General features: G+C 50.0%; 1 protein-coding gene across 1 annotated transcript in view; it reads left to right on the plus strand.

Moving 5' to 3' along the window:
- The first annotated feature begins 1,628 nt into the window (after nucleotides 1-1,628).
- unc5ca (unc-5 netrin receptor Ca) overlaps nucleotides 1,629-21,791 on the plus strand; it is a 76,939-nt gene continuing 56,776 nt past the window's right edge. Inside the window, exon 1 of the mRNA XM_084690086.1 lies at nucleotides 1,629-2,338. Coding sequence (XP_084546212.1) covers nucleotides 2,221-2,338 — 118 coding nt within the window. The 5' untranslated portion in view covers nucleotides 1,629-2,220. The remainder of the gene's footprint in view (nucleotides 2,339-21,791) is intronic.

Below are 21,791 nucleotides of genomic sequence, written 5' to 3' on the forward strand. Positions count from 1 at the left end.
TGAACTTTGTTTGTGTAAATTGTGTAACTTTGTTTTCAATGCCAACCCGGCCCAGGTACGGTACAACACCGGGTCACACGTAGCCATCTGAGGAATGAGATTGCCTGTTCCCATTCATCCCATCCCTCCATCTCTCCATTTTCATCCCTTGCTCCAACACAGCTCAAATTACATCTGATGTGAAAGGCTTGTTATTTCCGTTCCATTTTCAATAGTAGTTCCTTCGCATATACGTGTATACCCCCCCCCCCCACCCCCCCCCACCCACCCACCCCTAACCTAACCCTGTAATCCAGTTTAATCCAGATATTAGATTAGAAGTTATAGATGTGATTATTCCCTGGCTGGGGCCTATTCGCTGATTAAATGTCAAGCGGCCCATTATGTAACTACTTAAAGAGATTAAGCTTCACCCTGGTGTAGCACCTGTACCTGGTGACGATGTGCGGTCTGCCTCCACGACAGGGAGAGGCAGGAGGAGGAATGAAGGGGGCATAAATCTGTCGGGGACCGACAGATTTTTTTTTGCATGTAACGCGTCGGTGGCGCTCAATATCAGAGAGTTCAAATTCCAATATTAAAAAGTGAAAAAGATACGGATAAGATAAACAAAATATAGCCTACCCCAGGAGTTAGGGGATGTGTGTGTGTTGGTCTGTTTGTGTCTGAGTATATCTGTGTGTGTGTGTGTGTCATAGATGTCACTGCGTCACTCGTCCTCATGCTTTCTGGGTTCATCTCCAGGTCCTCTGACTCACACGCACAAGTGACCACCTTTTATAACACCAGATTACCCAGAATGATCACAAACTATCTGCCATTTCCACTGTGGGGGCGGCAGTCGTTAACACTGAGCCACAAGTTGAACTGATTCAACCCATTCCCTAGAAAACCCGCATATCAACTGGATGTTTTGATGAATAAAGTAGCCTATTCCAAACGTTTTCTACTCAGCCAAACAGCATTGCCGTTCTGCCAGCACGAGCTAAATTACAGCTTTCCATGTCCTATAAAAATGGCGGGATAAAACCCTTTTATAGGACCCGCGAGGCGTTGGGACACAGCCTCGCACAGAGACGACAGATCCACTAGACTAACACTGCCGCCACACGTTTTACAATCAGTATTTACTGGTATCGACGCGCAGATTGCCACTGCAGCGAGCGCGGAGGTCGCAGAGACGTATGGCACTTGATTGTAGCTGACAATATTGTTCTAGACTGCTGCATCACGCCCGTTAGTTTTATCACCTCGTCAAACACGAAAATATCACAAATAAATCAAGAGTTATTTACATAAAGATTATAGTCTGTATGTGCGAATGGCCTGTTCGAATATTAAATTAATTTGTTGTAGCATAGGCTATGTTTATTTTATGGTTTTTGGAACATTGTTACAAGTGAATGTGTAATGTAGTCTAAGCTATCTTCTGCGCAAGCCGTTTGAATAAAACATGTCCCGTGAGCAAGTGTCACTCATGTTGTCACCACGAGACAGCGAACATGTTCATGTGTAGCCCTTGGCTACGTTCCTGTTCTAAATCCGCCGTGGGTCAAGACGGGGAAGTTATTCACGCATTTTCCCGTTCCGTTCACCAGTCCGGGTCTTGGAAACGGCCGTAAGGGGGCAGACATCGGTAAGAGCGGTGCTGGCTACCGAAACGTGGTTAGAGGAGGAATTCCACACCGTCTCCAAGCGCGAGGCAGTAGAATGCGAGGCGAGGAGCGGAGTTGACGGTTGGACAGAGTGAACTCTGCGCGCGAGGACAGAGCCTGTGGACAGTGTAGGCTACTTGGAGGAGGAGAATCCCTGAATATGACCCTCACTCAGAAAGGCGCATTCAAATAAATTATTCTTCAAATATATGCCTACAACTGTACAGCTCTAACCGGATTTTTTCCCCGTCTTTTTGTGGGTTTTCTTATACAGTTGTGAAGAGGAGAGCAGCCGTATAGCTAGAGGGCGGTGGCATTTCACTCTCTCCGTTCACGGAGCCGCCGACAACGAGTCAGTGCTTTCGACTCCAGCTCTGGGAACTCTTGAACCCGTTGTTCCCCCCTCCCCACCCCCCGTTCCTAACCTGCCTCCGCGGAAGAGCGAGTTTTATGACCGGGAAAAGCCGCTACCTTTGAAACATCAGGGTCCTTACTTAAGTAGAATCAGAAGACAGCTGGATCTGTTCGTCGAGGAGTGAGATTTTACGCGGCGTTCGTCTGTACCATGGGGAGCCGTGGACAAACCGCCGGTACTGGAATAGGGCTGGTGGGGTACTTGCTGCGAATGTGCGCCACACCTGGAATGCTTGTCTTGGTCCTCGTGAACATCGGAGCCGCTCAAGGTAAGAAAGACCGCCTCGTTATCGACGGACGGACTCGGTTGAAAGCGATTATCGGTCTCGTCTGTGGCACCTCAATGAATAGAAACCTGAGAGTTCTATAAAAACTGTCAGTTGATGTGGACTGCGATTGTCTGTGGTGCCAGTTTTAGTACCTGGATATGATTATGTTGTGGTGAAAGGCAATGTCTCAAAGTTTCTTCTTATTTCACGTTCAGGAGATAAAAACCACAGCGCCTCAAAAAAGCTATTGATGAGCGTGTGGTTGCGCACTAACAGTGAACAGAATAAAACCAGGCAATAATGATTTTGTTGCACATCAACGTGAGAATTTCCACAATTAACAGTAACATAAAATGAATATCTTACGAGAGGGAGTCTAAAGTGTCAGTGTAGAAAAGGTAGTGCAATAGGTCTTTTATACCCCCAAAAAACTTGCCGACTGTGCGTTAAATAGCCTTGATAGATACACTTTAATAATAGGATGTGTTGTTATTTCCAAGCCTTGGCCTACTGTAGTCTAACCATTTAGAAACATTATGAAACACCGGAACGCATTTCATTGTAATACATAGAATAGCCCAATTCTGTGTTGAAGACATCCACGTATTTGACTCAAATTTTTACATTATCAAACGAATTTGTGAACAAAATGTAATTTATCCGAACTGAAGTTATTACTAAAAAACACGCCTAAATCTCATTTAAACGAAGACCTCAAAGTTTATCAACTGCAGTTTGCAGTTCTGCAGATTGCGCAAACTAGTAATTGCTTGCTGTACATTTTGCTTTGATAATTTGGCCTGTTGCATAATAATGATATTAGACATATAATTGATAACAACCATATTATTAATAATGACAAGTTGGCATATAACTCATAATTAACATATACAGCATTCATTATTACTTACAAGGCTTTTATTGGTTATCTGACAGTCATACTTTAAGTTAGCCTCGAGTAGAAATAAACGTTAAATGCAGTGAATCCTGGCGTCTACCAAATTGGAAACTCATCGTAAATTCAATAGTTTGGTAAAGTCTGTGTTATGTAAACGCACGAGATGTTTTGAGATGTTTTTGTGTATCCAGTAAACTGACACGGATGGCTTGAAAGTGCAGTGGCGCTGTGCCTTTGTTAATCACGGTAGATAATTATCCTTTCATGATGATGTGAAGTTAGTCTGTCAGATCCTGGAGGCCGTAGTGGTCTTATTGAAAGGTTGAGCTAACAAACACGTTGACCAAACAAGCCCAGTGATCTTGTTTACTGAACCAAATCCGATCGTTACTGCGGTGTGCTTGAGGCCTCAGTCCGTTGTGGCTCGCTGTTGTTAAAGACGGGCACACACACGTACATACCCCCCCCCCCCCCCCCCCACACACACACACACACACACACACACTGATCAAGGAGCAGATTGGGATGTTATTTAAGTGTAGTGGCCGGGCTGTGCAAGCAGCAACTGTCCTGTCCGGTGCTCTGGCCCCAGCCCCCTCAGCCAATTAAAAAGCCATTAGCTAAGCCCCAGCCTCAAGACCGTCTGATTGTGTGTCAAACAAACACTGCAGACCCAGAAACTGGCCCTCGGAGACGCGATGACAGACCGGAACATTCCAGACAGGCCAGGTGGCGAACGCACACCCTTGCTCACAAACACGCGCGCATAGAACGTCAAGGAAAATGAGTGGATGGAAAACAGACGTTATGAGTGTTTGTTTGTGTGTGTGTCTGTGTGTGAAGTGAGAGAAAGTGAGAAATGGGAATTAGCTTTGCTTTGCAAATTAATAAACTAAACTTAGTGTCAGAGAGAGAGAGAGGGAGAGAGAGGAAGAGGTAGGGGGAGAAAGAGAAAGAGAGGGAGAGAGAGAAAGGGAGGGATGGAGAGGGAGAGAGGGTTTGGCAGTTGGGGGTTCCTTAAGCTTCTGTCTCCCATTACGAACTGTCCCAGAGTGCACTGCAGCCAACTGTGGCCAACGGGAGGACAGCTGGGGCTTGTCTGCTCCAGAAGGAGGGCTGTGATTGGCTCAGCAGACGTGGCCAAGTCAGGACAGACAGACAGACAACACACACTGATCTGGGAGAGATCATCAGTGCTTTGTGGAGATGGCGTCAATCCTGCTAGCCTTTCATAAAAGGCTGTTATGAATGTTTCATGGACAGTGGAAAACTCTGTCTCTCGTTAAAGGCACCTCTTGTTTTCTCTTGGCTTCTCTGGCTCTGGACCTCAGCTGTGCTGCGGTGCTGGTCTGGTGTTCATCTGGCTGAACCTGCTCAGCCTGGACACCCCAGAAACTCTGGTCCCACAGCGGTCATGTGGCCGGCTGAACCATCGCTCTTGTTCCACTGCCCCCCCCCCCCCCCCCGTGCTTCCTCCTCTTCTTCATTTTCTCCCCCTCCTCCCCCTCCTCCCCTCCCTCTCCTCCTCCTCCTCCTCCTCCTCCTCCTCCTCCTCCTCCTCCTCCTCCTCCTCCCCCTGCCTCTCCTCCTCCCCCTCCCTCTCCTCCTCCTCTTCTCCTCCTCCTCCCCCTCCTCCTCCTCCCCCTCCCTTTCCTCCTCCTCCTCCCTCTCCTCCTCCCTCTCCTCCTCCTCCTCTTCCTCCTCCTCCCTCTCCTCCTCCTCCCCCCCCTCCCCCCTCCTCCTCCTCCTCCCCCCCCCCTCCCCCTCCTCCTCCTCCTCCCCCCCTCCTCCTCTTCCTCCTCCTCCTCCTCCACGTCATATATGAGAGACAGGGACACTGGAACGTAGTTGGCCAGTGTAGTGTGTTTAGCAGGCTGGAGGCTGGAGGCTGGAGGCTGGAGGCTGGAGGCTGGAGGCTGGAGGCTGGCTTTATTGGAAATCCTCTGAAAGTACTAGTGGGTAATAACTAAGGGAGAGGGAAGACCACACACACACACACACACACAGTGGGTAGCATGGGCCTCTTCTGCATTGTCCCGCATGCCAGCTGGTAGACAGAGTCTTAACCCTCCTCCTCTCCTCCTCCTCTCCTCTCCTCTCCCATTTCCTTCCTTCTCCTCTCCTCTTTCAGACTACCTGATATTGGTGTCTGTGTCTACACCGGAAACATAGACTCCCTACCCATGCTCAGCTGGATGGCCCCCGGTGGCCAATCAGGAGGCAGGGAACCGCCAGATTCCCGCTGCACTAACCAATCAGGAGGCAGCGATCAGACAGAGAGGTTTTTAACCTGCTGATCTCAAGACAATACAGGCCAGGAGTCACTCTTACATGCTGTTGAGGAGGTGTGTGTGTGTGTGTACGCAGACTTGAGGGGGAACGCACGCAGGCAGATGGGCGTTCAGTGTGTGAGGAGTTTAAGCATGTGTGTGTGTGTGTTGGGGGCCTCTCTGTCACTGTGTAATTGTTCGTTGGAGAAAAGCAGGCGTGTGAAGAGGGGCCTGGGGACATCCTGCTTGGGGTCTGTGTGTCTGGGGGCTCCTGAGGGCTGGAGGAGAGGGGAGGGAGGGGAGGAGAGAGGAGGGAGGGAGGGAGGGAGGGAGGGAGGGGAGGGAGAGAGGGAGGGAGGGAGGGAGGGAGGGAGGGAGGGAGGGAGGGGAGGAGAGTGGGAGGGAGGGAGGGAGGGGAGGAGAGAGGGAGGAGAGAGGGAGGGAGGGAGGGGAGGAGAGAGGAGGGAGGGAGGGAGGGAGGGAGGGAGGGGAGGAGAGAGGAGGGAGGGAGGGAGGGAGGGAGGGAGGGAGGGAGGGAGGGAGGGAGGGAGGGAGGGAGGGAGGGAGGGAGGGAGGGAGGGGAGGAGAGAGGGAGGGAGGGAGGGAGGGAGGGAGGGGAGGAGAGTGGGAGGGAGGGAGGGAGGGGAGGAGAGAGGAAGGGAGGGAGGGAAGGAGAGAGGGAGGGAGGGGAGGAGAGAGGGAGGAGAGAGGGAAGGAGGGAGGGGAGGAGAGAGGAGGGAGGGAGGGAGGGAGGGAGGGAGGGGAGGAGAGAGGAGGGAGGGAGGGAGGGAGGGAGGGGAGGAGAGAGGGAGGGAGGGAGGGAGGGAGGGAGGGAGGGAGGGAGGGGAGGAGAGTGGGAGGGAGGGAGGGAGGGGAGGAGAGAGGAAGGGAGGGAGGGAAGGAGAGAGGGAGGGAGGGGAGGAGAGAGGGAGGAGAGAGGGAGGGAGGGAGGGGAGGAGAGAGGTAGCGAGAGAGGGGAGGAGAGAGGGAGCGAGGGAGGGGAGGAGAGAGGGAGGGAGGGAGCGAGGGAGGGGAGAGGGAGCGAGGGAGAGGAGGAGAGAGGGAAGGGAGGGAGGGAGGAGAGAGGGAGGGAGGGAAGGAAGGGAGGGAGGGGAGGGGGAGGGAGGGAAGGGAGGGAGGGGAGGAGAGAGGGAGCAAGGGAGAGGAGGAGAGAGGGAGTGAAGGAGAGGAGGAGGGAGTGAGGGAGGGGAGGAGAGAGGGAGCGAGGGAGGGGAGGAGGGAGCGAGCGAGGGAGGGGAGGAGAGAGGGAGCGAGCGAAAGGAGGAGAGAGGGAACGAGCGAGCGAGAGGTTAAGGGGAAAGGAGAGTGGGAGGGGAGGAGGAGAGAGGGAGTGAGGGAGAGGAGGAGGAGGAGAGGAGGGAAGAAAATAGAAGGAGTAAGTGTTTGACATTCATAGTTCTTTTCAGACAAAACAAAATGAGACAGTGAAGCTACTGAGTTTCTGTGTGTGTGAGAGAGTGTCGTAGCGAGCCTACAGCGGAGGAACTGCCTGAGGGATTAGTCTCCTCTTACGCCTTTCTCTCTCTCTCTCTCTCTCTCTCTCTCTCTCTCTCTCTCTCTCTCTCTCTCTCTCTCTCTCTCTCTCTCTGTGCCAGGTCTGTCTGGTAATCTTCAGCTCTGATCAGAAGGCATATGTAAAATGTGAGACCATAATGACTGTAATCCGGGCAGTAAGTTCTTTCCTCCGTGCTCCCGCCTGGGGCCCAGCAGGGTATCACAACGCGTCTCTCTGTCTGAGGAGAGACCAGGCTCTGGCAGGCATCCCTGCTCACGCAGCAGCGGGGGTTGTGACGACATAATGGCATAAGGCAGGTTTTACTGTTGTTGTAGTCCAGTATTGTTGTAGTCCAGTATTGTTGTAGTCCAGTGTTCTTGTAGTCCTACTGCGTCTGGTTCAGACAGGAGGTTTCAGTGTTCTCTCAGACACAGTTAGAGGGGGGAGGGGGGAGGTATATTTCAGTGCTGACAACGTTACTTGTAAGCAATTTGCCCTGATTCATGTTGAGGGCGGACGTTCGCGGCAATAATGAATATGAACCGTGGCACACACACACACACACACACACACAGACACACACACAGACAGACACACACACACACAGACAGACACATGCTGAGCTGGCATGTTTCCCAATGGCGATGGCAAGAAAACATGTTTACCGTACGAAGGCGTTCTAGTTGAAATATCACCGTTATTTCTGGAATTATCCACGCTTGGAGCAACTCTCTCTTTCTCTCTCACTCTGTTTGGCTTACTCTCTCTCCCTTTGTCCTTTTCCCAGAGGACTGGAGTTAGAGAAGGAGGGAGGACAGAAGGGATTGTTGGAAAAGATCAAAGGGACGGAGAAGGATGGAGAAAGGTGGAACGATATAAATTACAATGTAGGCGTAAAAGAGAGAGCAAGCTAAAGAGAGGGAGAAGGAGAGAGAGGGAGAGCAAGAGATAGAGAGTTGACTAGGTCATTAATCACAAACTGTCATGCTCCTAAGACAAAGAGAGAGAGAGAGAGAGAGAGAGAGAGAGGCGTCCATTAGGTGAACCCAGCACAAGCACCAGCCCTTCAGCACACATTCCTGTGCTTGAGTATGGATGACGTCTGTCAAGGACACACACACACAAACACTCTTCACACACGCACACACACACACTCCTTGCGCACACACATACACACACACACACACACACACACAAACTCGATACACATTCCCAGAAACAAGCAGGAATGAAACAGGAGGGAAAGGAGAGCTCCTGCTCCGTGATCCTGTCCTCTCATCCATCACCCTCTTTCAGCAGGAACGGCATGTAGCAGAACAGCAGCTAACATGCGCTCTCCTGTCAAACCAACTCAGCTTACAACCCTCAACCACGCTGACCGCAGGGGTTGTATGTGTGTGTGCGTGGGTGTGTGTGTGTGTGAGAAAGAGCATCAAGCCGTGCTTTAATCCTTGTTGTGAATCCTCTCGTGATTTTCCTTTTTGCGTACGTTTTTTTGTTGCCAAATGTTTCATTTCACTTTTAACAGATCTTGTTACAGAAATACAGAAATACAGAAATACACCGTCTGTTTTCTCGGAGAGGAATCACCGTGAACATCTTGTTGTGTTCCAACCCTCCCTTCTCTTCATAAACACTGACTTTCTGTCAGCACAACGCAGATCTCTCACAAGCCACCTTCAAACACTTCCTGTTTCAAACACTTCCTGCTTCCTGTTCCCCTTCCTCGCCACGGTGACTGGGCGGCAGCCCCCCCGCTGAGGTGTTTGTGTCGCGCCGTGGTTAGCGCCACGACTCCCCACTCCACACGCTTGCTCGTTAGCACAGGCGTGGTGGAGCGACTTGCTCCCTGTAGAAACACGCCTAGCGCCGCGCTGGTATTTATAGAAACCTCTGTTATCAACTCTGGCTGTGAGGAGAGGGTGATCGCGGTAGGCTTTACTGACACACACACACACCGCTAAGACACACACACACTGCTCATACACACACACACCTGGCAAAGTGAATATAGGTCAGGTGTTTGATCGTCGACGCTTCAGAAATCTGCAGCAGCACTGGTACAAGAGGAGAGAGAGAGAACGAGAGAGAGAGAGAGAGAGAGAGAGAGACATAGAGAGAGACATGAAGCGTAATACAAGGGCATAAGAGAAAAAGAGACAGCAAATGACAGGAAAAGAAAGATATTGTGAGACAGATTCAGAGAGAGCGACTCAGGGAGACAGAGAGAGAGAGAGAGATAGTGATGACAGAGTTATAATGATACAGAACATGACAGGTCCTTGCAACAGCGATTTCAAGAACACTCTCTTTCTAACTCTCTTCATCGCTGTCTTTTTCTCATTTTTTTGCTGTTTATCGTTCTCTTTCTCCCCTCTCATCTTTATGACCTCTGTGTTCCTCTTGAACTCTCTCCATCTCACCCGGCGGTGAGAGTGCTTGGTCTGGGCTCCTGGGCAGTGCTGGTGGGGCTGGAGGGATGGTTTGTCTCTCATCCTGTCTTCATTAAATACGTCTCCAGTATATCCCTCCTCTCCTTCCTGTCCTACTCTGCTGATCACTCTGCTTCTCTCCTTCCTTCTTCTGTCTGACTGGTACAGCCTGAGTCTAATGTGAGACAGCCTGCCTACGGCCCTGCCGTCACACACACACACACACACACAGATACACACACACACACAAACACACACACACACACAGACAGCAGAGGCCTCTCAACTCTCCTCTGTAATTAACTGGACTCCTTAGAGATGGATGTGTGTGTGCGTTGCAAGTCTGGTTCTGAAGGGTACACTGGGATCAGGACAGGAAGTGATGTAGGCAGGAAGTGGCTTCCCTGTCATTACGGCAGCAGGGAGTCAGAGGCTGTTTATCAATTCACGTTTTTTTCAATTTTTGTGTTCTTGCGAACTCGTTTGACGTCATCTTTCATTGCCCAAGTACGGTTCCAATCCAAAGAACACAAATCACCAAGAACGCCCAAAATATCCGGAAATGTTCTTGATCAGCCCCTTTTATTGATAATGCAGGATGGTGACTTGGTCAGAGAGAACGCATCTCATTTCCCAGAAGTCATTGCAAGAACACACGCATCTCAAATCGTTCCCCGTCCTCGCGGTCATGCAATACCGTTCTCGCATGACGCTTGGCAACAACGTTCTTCTCAAGAACGCAAATATGTTCTTAGCGTTCTTCGGATTGATAAACAGCCTGAGACAGGAAACAACAGTCATCTTGTTTCTACACTATCAGGCCAGTGGGAGAGAGGAAGACTTGAACATGTCTCTCCCCCCCTCCCTCTCTCTCTCTCTCTCTCTCTCTCTCTCTCTCTCTCTCTCTCTCTCTCTCTCTCTCTCTCTCTCTCTCTCTCTCTCTCTCTCTCTCTCTCTCTCTCTCTCTCTCTCTCTCTCTCTCTCTCTCTCTCTCTCCCTCCCTCCCTCCCTCATAGTCAGTCTTCTCTGCAGGGAGAAGAAAGGATTTGGGAGAAACAAAAACAATTGTTTCATGTGAACTTTGTTTCTTCACCCTGGAAGCTTTACCCAACACTCCAATCCTCGCATTGTTCTGGTTCTTTCTGTCCCCCCCCCCACACACACACACACACACAGACACACACACACACCACGCTGATAAAGACAGTGCTGGTGTGCTGGTGATGAAAGCAGCGGGGCAGTGTTGAGTTGGAGAGAGCAGAAGAAGAAAGACTCTGCTGTTGTTAGTGTTTGTTTCACTGTAGAGAGAGAGAGAGAGCGAGAGAGAGAGAGAGAGAGAGAGAGAGAAAGAGAGAGAGAGAGGGGAGAGAGAGAGAGAGAGAGAGAGAGAGAGAGAGAGGGGGAGAGGGAGAGGGGGAGAGGGAGAGGGAGAGGGAGAGAGAGAGGGAGAGAGAGAGAGGGCTCCTCTTCAAGTCTGATAGAGCTGATTTCCAAGCCTCTAGGGCTTTGTTGTGTGTTAGTGTATGAGGGCTGTTTAAATGTGTGTGCATGTTTTTGTGCGTGTGTGTGTGTGTGTTCCTCCTGACTCAGCGGTTCCCCAGCTCCCAGGCCTGGTGCTTTTAACCCCAGGAGATCCTGCAGGAGCAACACACTGGCTGCTGTCTAATGGGCACACACACACACACACACACTTATTTGACACCATTTGGATAAAATAAAACAAAACACATTTGATGTTCAGCTTGTAGACTCCTTCTCAGAACCTGTCACACTCCAAGCCTGGACCTAGAACCTTCTCAGAACCTCTCGACCACTTCAGACCTGGACTTAGAACCTTCTCAGAACCTCTCGACCACTTCAGACCTGCTGGCTGAACTCTCACAGAAATAGGAATTCACAGATAAACATGTGTGTAAACATGTGCCCTATAGCTCACCTCCTATATACAAAGGAATTATTTCATATTTCAAATGACGTTTTACTTATAAGCTTAAAACTGGAGGTTTATCTTGACGAGGGACGTACTTTTGCAGTCTACAGTGTCTGTAGAGAAGATGACCTGTAGCTCACATGTGGAGAGACGCAGATGACATTTCTAAATCCTCCTCTAAATCTTTTGTTTATAGAGGACACTATAGTCAAGGCAATGAACGAAATGGGTCTGACTGTGTGTGTGTGTGTTTGACAAAGAAGAGAGGAGATAGGTGGAGGGGAGGGCAGGAGAGGGGCGTTGAGCAGGGGAGAAGAGGAGAGTTGACATTTAAAGCTGAACACTGCTCTTTACTTCCTCAGTAGGTAGGGAAGAAACGAGGGGGAAGGATATCAGCGTGACACCGGCGTGTGTTTCTAATGATTCCTCCCTCCACCTACCTGTGTCGTGCTGTAGTTGTCACGACGACGCTAGCACTTTGCTGCTGTAAGCCGCTGAGGGGAGGCAAAGCGATGTGTGCACGCTTACATGTGTGTGTGTGTGTGTGTGTGACAGCTCTGTTGATATATGTGTCTACGTTTCAGCTTCACATTCACCATCTGTTGGAGTACTACGTTTCGAAATGAGAATCACACACACACACACACACACACACACATCAGTTGGAACTTCACTAGGAAGATACAGTAAACTGGAGAAGACTTCCAATAAAGACACAGCAAGAAGTACAGAGGAGAGGGGAGAGGAGAGGAGGAAGGAGAGAGGAGAGGAGGAAGGAGAGAGGAGAGGAGGAAGGAGAGAGAGGAGAGGAGGGAGGAGAGAGAGGACAGGAAGAGGAGGAAGGAGAGGAGGAGAGAGAGGAGAGGAGGAAGGAGAAAGAGGAGAGGAGGAAGGACAGAGAGGAGAGGAGGAAAGAGAGAGAGGAGAGGAGGAAGGAGAGAGAGAGAGAGAGAGAGAGAGAGAGAGAGAGAGAGAGAGGAGAGGAGGAAGGAGAGAGAGGAGCGGGGGGAGAGAGGAGGAAGGAGAGCGAGGAGGAGGGGGGGATGGAGAAGAAAGGAAATAGAGAGAATGGAGGAGAGGGAGAGGAGGGAGATATAGGAGGGAGAGAGGGCAGACAGAGATCCAGGCTGAAAACATGGTCTCTCTGGTTTTGTTTGTTGCTGTGTGTTTGTGTGTGTGTGTTTGTGTGTGTGTGTGTGTGTGAGGAACAGCCTCTCGCTACCCCAGCTCTCTCTCCCTGGTGAGTCAAGTAATCTCGCTGACTAAATGTTCCCAAAATGACCGCCCGCTTAAAAAGGTGTCATTTCCCCCCGGGCCGTGTTCAGGCTGCAGGCATGAAGGACCACTGGCTGTTTGTTCCTCCTGGAAAACCAGAGAGTCGTCTCTGCTTCCTGTTAACAACATGAGGACTGCTCAAAGTAGAGACACTACCAGCCAGCCAGACCTGCCATCCAAACACACACACACACATGCACACACACAAACACACAGACACACAGACATGCAACCCATAATCTGCCCCAGTTAGAGCCCAACTAGACTTCTGGCAGTAAGACGATACTCTTCCCTCTAGGTTCCACCACACACACACACAGCTACACAGGGAACTATTTAGTCTTTGAGGAAACACACACTGGGTAGGTCCAGACTGGAGTCCTGTTGATCCGGCGCTGGTCCATGGTGTTCTGAGGTGAGCGGCACCCTAAATGTACTTTAACGGGCTCTAATGGGTTCTAATGGCTTCACGGTTGACTTCTGGAAAGTGAAAGGTCAAGGTGAAAACCTGCTGCTTTTGTGTCGTTGAAAGGATGGTGTTCTTTCAGAAGCAACCTGGTATTGGATAAATAATACTGTTACAGTGATACAGAGGGAGAAGTGGACAGACTGGGGATGACGCACACACACACCTCCCTGTCTGCCTGCTGCACATGCTCAGCAGGGTTTACTGAAAGGTCCTGCCCACCTTTCACCGTGGGCAACGGAATAAAGATGTAAGGAGAGGAGAGTCGGGGAGAGGAGGAGAGGTGAGGTGGGGAGGGGAGAGGAGGAGAAGTGAGGTGGGGGGGGTTGAGGTGGGGAGAGGAGGAGAGGTGAGGTGGGGGGGTTGAGGTGGGGAGAGGAGGAGAGGTGAGGTGGGGGGGTTGAGGTGGGGAGAGGAGGAGAGGATGGTTACCACCGTAAAGGGGAGCCAGATTCAGTGACGTGGAAGTAAATCCATGAGAGAGTTAGTTTGGCCTCCCGTCACGAGACACTGAAGACTGTGGACAGACACATAGCTGTGAAAGCAGGGGGGAGCAGAGAGCGAGAAGGGAGAGAGAGAAAACTGAGAGAAAGGGAGAGAAAGGGAGAGAAAGGGAGAGAAAGGGAGAGAAACTGAGAGAAAGGGAGAGAAACTGAGAGAAAGAGAGAGAAAGGGAGAGAAAGGGAGAGAAAGGGAGAGAAACTGAGAGAAAGAGAGAGAAAGGGAGAGAAAGGGAGAGAAAGGGAGAGAAACTGAGAGAGAAAGGGAGAGAAAGAGAGAGAAAGGGAGAGAAACTGAGAGAAACTGAGAGAAAGGGAGAGAAAGGGAGAGAAACTGAGAGAAAGGGAGAGAAACTGAGAGAAAGGGAGAGAAAGGGAGGGAAAGAGAGAGAAAGGGAGAGAAACTGAGAGAAACTGAGAGAAACTGAGAGAAAGGGAGAGAAAGGGAGGGAAAGGGAGAGAAAGAGAGAGAAACTGAGAGAAAGGGAGAGAAAGGGAGAGAAAGAGAGAGAAAGGGAGAGAAACTGAGAGAAAGAGAGAGAAAGGGAGAGAAAGAGAGAGAAACTGAGAGAAAGGGAGAGAAAGGGAGAGAAACTGAGAGAAAGGGAGAGAAAGGGAGGGAAAGGGAGAGAAAGGGAGAGAAACTGAGAGAAAGGGAGAGAAAGGGAGGGAAAGAGAGAGAAAGGGAGAGAAACTGAGAGAAAGGGAGAGAAAGGGAGGGAAAGAGATCAGGGTTTGGTAGTAAGGGAAGGTTTAGTGTAGTGTATACAGGTTTACAGTGTGTTAAGTGTAGTGTATAAATGTCTATATACCATAGTGGTGGACTCCGCTGAGTTTTGATATTGGACACCTCGTCGAGCATTATCCCTTACATAATGTATGTGATCTTGTTTTGTGATGCTGGTTGTAGTTTGCAACGGCGGGTGTTCTAGAATTTAGAGTGTTTTGACTGTAGGGTGTTCTAGAATTTAGAGTGTTTTGACTGTAGGGTGTTCTAGAGTGTTTCAGTGTGTGTTCTCCAGTGTTCCAGTGTATGCCCTGTCTGATAGAATCAGGCCTATAAGGTAACACATACCAGTGGAAGAGGAGAAGGAGGCGGTCTGATGTTTATCTGTCAGCTGTGGAGCCCTGCTCTCCTCTACCTAACCTCTCTGGCTCCCTGCTCTGCCCAGGTCACACACACACACACACGTGCTGATCAAATAGGCAGGATTAGATGACCTCTTCACAGAAACAAGAAACATGCTACACACACACACACAGTGACAGTTGTGGGAGAGGGAGAGCTGTATGGAAAAAAAGAGGGAGAAAGTGAGATTTAGAGAGAGAGAGAGAGGGAGGGAGAGAGAGAGAGAGAGAGGAGAGAGAGACAGAGAGAGAGAGAGAGAGAGAGAGAGAGAGAGAGAGAGAGGGAGAGAGAGAGAGAGAGAGAGACAGAGAGAGAGAGAGAGAGAGAGAGAGACTGACATGCCATACTGGCTGTTTAACATGTTTCTGATAACACACACACACACACAACAGGGGCCTGTCATGGATAAAAGGACCCAGTCCCCAATCAGAATAGCTCACTCCGTCGCCACGACGATGCCAGGGTTTTTTTTGTGTTCTGTCTCTGCTGTTGGTGTGGAAGAACTGCATGCTGGGATAAAGAGAGAGGTAGACGGGGAGAGAGAGGGATAGAGAGAGAGAGACTGAGGGAGAGAGAGATAACGAGGGGGAGAACTTTGAGGGTTGTTTGGTTCCAGTTTTCATTCTCACGGTGTGGACTGTCATCTCATCTTTCACCCCTCCTCCTCCCTCCTCCTCCTCCAACTCCCCCCCCTCCCCCTCCCCCTCCCCCCCGACTGGCTTCCATTTCTTTCTGCTTCTCAGCGGAACATTTTAGATCATGTTGGCGGAATGCTGAGAGGGAAACATTCTAGAATGCTCCGTTGGCGGCTGGGTGGAATGCATGGAACCCACAGGGTCGGTCGCCATGGGGAAGCTTGTGATGTCACATCCTGATTTCCTTGTCCTGTTCTGCCCACTAGGCTCTCTCTCCCTCTCCCTCTCAGTGGAACTATCTGGAACAATAGAGAGGAGAGACACTGTCTCTTATTTATAGTTCCACCGTCGCCATGGTATTCACTGTTCCCATGGGTGACTGTTGTCCTCGACGACGTGGATCGATGCTAGAATGCTGGTCGAACACATGCAGATAACACACAAGATCTGCTTCTGAAGTTAAGGCCTCTCTAAAGCAGCACTTTTGAAGTCAAGGATGTGTGTGTGTGTGTGTGTCAAGGAGTCTCTGGTGTGAGTTTGTGTTTGTTAGCAGTAATGAGTGTGCTTGTCATTAGCTGCTGTAATCCTGTTACCTCTGTGCTGCTATTACCCTGGTGGACTCTCTCTCTCTCTCTCTCTCTCTCTCTCTCTCTCTCTCTCACACACACACACACCTTCGCCCTCATCCTCTCCATGTCTATCTACGTCCACCCCCTCTCCCCCCTCTCTCTCTCTCTCTCTCCCTCTCTCTCTCTCTCTCTCCCCCCTCTCTCTCTCTCTCTCTCTCTCTCTCTCTCTCTCTCTCTCTCTCTCTCTCTCTCTCTCTCTCTCTCTCTCTCTCTCTCTCTCTCTCTCTCTCTCTCTCTCTCTCTCTCTCTCTCTCTCTCTCTCTCTCTCTCTCTCTCTCTCCCCCTCTCTCCCCCTTTCTAGACTCAGTTCACAGCAGCAGTGTGTGTGTGTGTGTGTGTGTGTGTACGAACCCTGTGTGGTGTGTGTGTGTCTGAGAGGGGCCATTAGGGCCGTTATTCAAAATTACCATTTATGTACTTTCCCTGTCACACACACATATGTGAAGTCTGACTCATTCACATGGCGTACTGAAGCACACACACACACACAAGGGAAAGGCTCTCAACACACTGAATAAATACTGAGTCTTTTCTTGAACCCCATAACCATAACGATAAACACTGCCCTTGTAGACCCTCCCTCTAGGGAGGGAGGGAGGGAGGGAGGGAGGGGGGGGGGGGTAAGAGAGGAAAGAGGGAAATGAGGAGAGGAGGTAGAGGGATTTTCTCAATGAGCCTTTTTCAGCTTAACAATGGCTGCTCTTGTTCCAGAGAGAGAGAGATAGAGAGAGAGAGAGAGAGAGAGAGGGAGAGGGAGAGAGGGAGAGAGAGGGAGAGAGAGAGAGAGACGGTACCTTTATGACCCTGCTGAGTAGAGACCAGAACACACCCACCCAGTGTAATGGGTCTTCAGTCTGGGAGGTATGTGGCTGCTATGGCAGGAGCTGTAACTCATGGTGTGTCTCCAGGCCTCTTCACCCTGAGTTACAGAGAACATTCATCTCTATTTCCTCCTCTCTTCTCCTCTCGTCGTCCTCTTTTCCTCCTCTCCCCACAGTGTGTGCAACCATACCTACACACACGTACACACACCTACACAAACACACACACACTGTGTGCCTTCCTGCCCCAGGCTGGCTCTCTGTCGTGTTGTCAGACTGACAGACACACAGACACACACAGACACACACAGACACACACAGACACAGACACACACAGACACACACAGACACACACACACATACAGAACACACAGTTTTGGTTCCACCAATCAACACTGCCCGTGTTCCTCTGTGGTTCTCCATGTAATCCCCCTGGACCCTTTAGAACGCCTGTACAGCCTCCAGGAGTGTGTGTGTGTGTGTGTGTGTGTGTATGTGTGTGGAGAGAGAGAGCTGGGGGACTGTGATGTCAGAGGCATGACCTCACAGCAACACACACACACACACACACACCCTGGGTGTTGACCCTCCCAGGTTAAGCTCTGTAATAAACAGGTCAGTCCAGCAGTCTAACTCTGTCAACACACAAAGTAAGAGCTCATTCTCCTCACCCCCCTCCTACACAAACTTCCTGCCAAACTTGCCTTCATAGAAGTTGTTCTTTCAAAATCAAAAATAATGTGTGTATATATATATATATATATATATATATATATATATATATATATATATATATGTGTGTGTGAGTGTGTGTGTGTGTTGCAGAGCTTGGTTTAGGTGTTATGTTAGCTCAGTGGTGAGTTGAAACAACTCTTTGAAGCTCTCTACCTCTCCAAATACACACAACATGCCCTTTGAGACCTTCACACACACACACGTTTAGAGAATTTGAGCAGTTAAGACACAGACTGTGTGTGTGTGTATGACAGAGAGAGAGAACATGTAGAAAGGTTTTAGGAAAATGGTTTTGGACATGCCTCTCTCTCTCTCTTCCCTCTCTCTGTCTATGTCTCTTTCTCTCTCTCTCCCCTGTCTATGTCTCTTTCTCTCTCTCTCCCCTCTCTCTGTCTATGTCTCTTTCTCTCTCTGTCTCTCTCTCTGTCTATGTCTCTTTCTCTCTCTCTCCCCTCTCTCTGTCTATGTAGGTGTGTAGCTGAGTGTGAGTGTATGTGCCACTGTGTGTGTGTGTGTAGTTTGGTCTCAGGCAGAGGAGAGCAGAGTGATTGTGGAGGAGAAGGGAGACACATGATTTGGGGGCATTATCACAAGGACCCAGGGGAAAGGCTTCACTGAGGACACACACACACTCACACACACACACACTCCCATTCATGCACACACACACTCACACAGCCGCACACACATGCAGAGTGCTTCTGAACCTCTGATGACCACACCAGGGGCAGAAGAGCTTCTCATGTTCCTCAAGTAACCCTTGACATGGTCAACATTGTTCTCTGGTACGTGATGTTAGTTAAACAGATAAGATCCAGTCAGAGTGTTAAACCCTGTGGAAGAGAAATGAAACAAACAGATAAAAGGCAGTGATGTGGGACATGGTTCACAGTGGCCTTGTCACTTCAGATAAAGACTCTGTTCACATGTGTGTGTGTGTGTGTGTGTGTGACAATGTCAGATATTGCTTCAGGTTACAGTTGTCCCTCCCTCCTCTGCAGATACTGCTGTGGTCACACATACCCCGCCCCCCCCCACACACACACACACACACACACACAGACACACAGTGTATCTTTCGCTTCAGGGAAGTGACACTTCTCTGCTGCAGACCTGAGCCACTTTCTTCCTCTTCACATTTAACTCTATTAGTTACCCTCTGGTGAACACACACACACACACACACACACTGACACACACCCCACCACCCGCAGTGTCCCTTGCCCTGATCTCACCCACCAGCAGACCAGAGGGCAGAGGTGTGTGTGTGTGTGTGCGTGTGTGTGTGTGTGAGGGCGTGGGATAGATGAGGACCAGAGGGGGTCTTCAGGGGGTCTGGTTAACCTCTGTGGAGATTGATTGAAATAGTCAGCTGTGAGAAGAGCTCCAGGCTTCTCGATCCCTCCTCTCTCTCTTCACATCTCCTCTCCTCTCCTCCCCTCTCCTGTCCTCTCCTCTCCTCTCCTCCCTCCCTCCTCTCCTCTCCTCTCCTCTCCTCTCCTCTCCTCTCCTCTCCTCTCCTCTCCTCTCCTCTCCTCTCCTCTCCTCTCCTCTCCTCTCCTCTCCTCTCCTCTCCTCTCCTCTCCTCTCCTCTCCTCTCCTCTCCTCTCCTCTCCTCTCCTCTCCTCTCCTCTCCTCTCCTCTCCTCTCCTCTCCTCTCCTCTGCTGTCCTCCCTCCTCTCCTCTCCTGTCCTCCCTCCTCTCCTCTCCTGTCCTCTCCTCTCCCCTTATCCCTCCTCTTCTCCCTCCTCCCCTCTCCTCTCCTGTTCTCTCCTCCCCTCTCCTCTCCTCTCCTCTCCCCTTATCCCTCCTCTTCTCCCTCCCCTCCTCTCCTCTCCCCTCTCCTCTCTGACAGAGAGACCTGACATGTATTGAGCTTCCTCGTAAACACATAGCGACACTAGACCCCAGGGGGTGAGGATAGGGGTGTGGGCACTCTGATACTGGGCAGAGATGACAGGGGCCTGGGGGGTGGGGGGAGGGCATGGTGATGGGGGGTAGGGCGTGTTGACGGGGTTGAGGGGTGTGGTGATGGGGGTGAGAGGTTGTCGTCAATTGGATGCTGCTCTTAGGTAGAGACCACTGCATAATCTGGAGCCTCTTCATGACCTGAGAGGGGAGGGGGGGGGAGATAGAATTGGGGAGAGAGAAGGGAGGAGGGAGAGAGAAGGAGAGAGAAGACAGTTATGGTCGGGTTTATGTTCGGGGTCAGGGTTAGGGTCAGGGTTAGGGTCAGGGGTCAGGGTCAGGGGTCAGGGTCAAGAACTGTGGAATCTTGAACTGTCAGCTGATTGGTCTTTCTCACGTTTGCTGAGACTGTGTTCAGGACACATACACTGTCTCTCTCTCTCTGCACTTTAAAGAGCAGAAATGCCCGTGGCGTGGAGAGCAGGAACACACCCAGTACCCTGCACTGTAGAAGACTGAGTCACTACTGGAGCAAAGATCTGGATCTTAACTCCCACCACACACACACACGCACGCATGCAAGCACACGCACGCAGGCACACACACACACTCCCCCAGGCCTCACAATCCACTGTAATGGTTCTCTGAACTGAGGCAAACGTCTGTCCCCAGCCTCTAAACTGCGGCCCAGCCTCTATCCCCAGCCTCTTTAAGCATGAGACCCATTTGATTGAGTTATTAATTTCACCGTCTGGTGGTGCTGTAACTGAAGTACAGTGTGGGTTACACACTCAGATGAACTCACAGGAAATTCATGAATATTCATTGTGCGTGTGTGTGTGTGAGAACGAGAGAGAGAGAGAGAGAGAGAGGGGGAGGGGGAGGGAGAGGGAGAGGGAGAGGGAGAGGGAGAGGGAGAGGGAGAGGGAGAGGGAGAGGGAGAGGGAGAGGGAGAAACGTATGGATCGCCGGAGATCTGGCAGTCTGGATTCTCATGTCTGAGAGAGAGAAGAGGAGGGATAGAGGGAGGGAGAGAGAGAAGGTGAAAGAGAGGGAGCAGGATATTAGAGGTGGCCTATTTGGCCAATGAGAGTGAGCTCTACTCTAGATAATGAGCTGGTCAATACCTGAGCTATTACAGAACCCTCCTCCTCATCATCCTCTCTTCCTCACCCTCATCCATGCATATGCAAACACACACACACACCACATTTATGTGTTCAATTGTCCAGGAAACCTGATACTGTTGTGTTCACGCTCTTATTCATGTAAACGTATCTGGTCCTTCCCTCTGTAACACTGATAAATGAATCTTGGGATGAAATATGTTTTCTTGTCCAGTGATGTGAGGATTTCTCACTTTATTAAAGCTGAGAAACTTCAAAGAACTCGGTTGAACTTAATTAGATTTAGAGAACAAAAGAATCTTGAGTCCTTCATTCCTTCTGCTGAGAGCAGAAACACACAGGCTTTGAGAGTGTGTGTGAGTGTGTGCGTGCGTGCATAAGAGAGAGAAATATATACGGATATATAGATATATATATACAGTATATATATATATATATATATATATATATATATATATATATATATATATACAGTATATATATATATAAAGAGAGATATGGTGAACTCCAGATATATATATATATATATATATATAAAAAAATATATATATATAAAGAGAGAGTGATTAAAGGAGAATATATAGCGCCAGATTAGTCTTTTGAGGAAAGAGTGTTCAGGTTGTTTCCAGTTTGAGGTAAATGTAGACTCTCCTTCAGTGCCCGCACACAGAGAGAGAACGGAGAGATGAACAGTGAGATGAACAGAGAGAGATGAACAGACAGACGAACAGTGAGATGAACAGACAGATGAACAGAGAGATGAAACAGAGATGAATGGAAAGATGAACAATTTGTTTTTCTCAGAGCTTCACCAAAGGTGCTTTGCAGGCATGTTGACGTTGATCAGACAAACGTGCAGTTCAGGCTGCTTGTGTGAGTGTTTCAGATGGAGAGAGGGAGAAGGAGAGAGAGAAGGGGAGAGAGGGAGGAGAGACAGGGAGGGAGAGAGAAGGAGAGAGAGAAGGGGAGAGAGGGAGGAGAGAGAGGGAGGGAGAGAGGGGGGGGCAGGTGAAATGGAGGGATGGAGAAAAAGAGAGGGAGACAGAAAGAGAAAAGGGCAGAACTAGGGATGGGTGTGGAACAGAGAGGCAGCATTAGTGAGATGCATGCATGTTGTCACTTCTAAGTTTAGTGGTGTGACTGCGCTCTCAGAAACAGCTTCAGCACCACTTTATGTGCTCA

Source organism: Hypomesus nipponensis, chromosome 24, assembly GCF_054491055.1.
Source record: "Hypomesus nipponensis isolate SF chromosome 24, ASM5449105v1, whole genome shotgun sequence".
In the NCBI taxonomy this organism is placed as follows: domain Eukaryota; kingdom Metazoa; phylum Chordata; class Actinopteri; order Osmeriformes; family Osmeridae; genus Hypomesus; species Hypomesus nipponensis.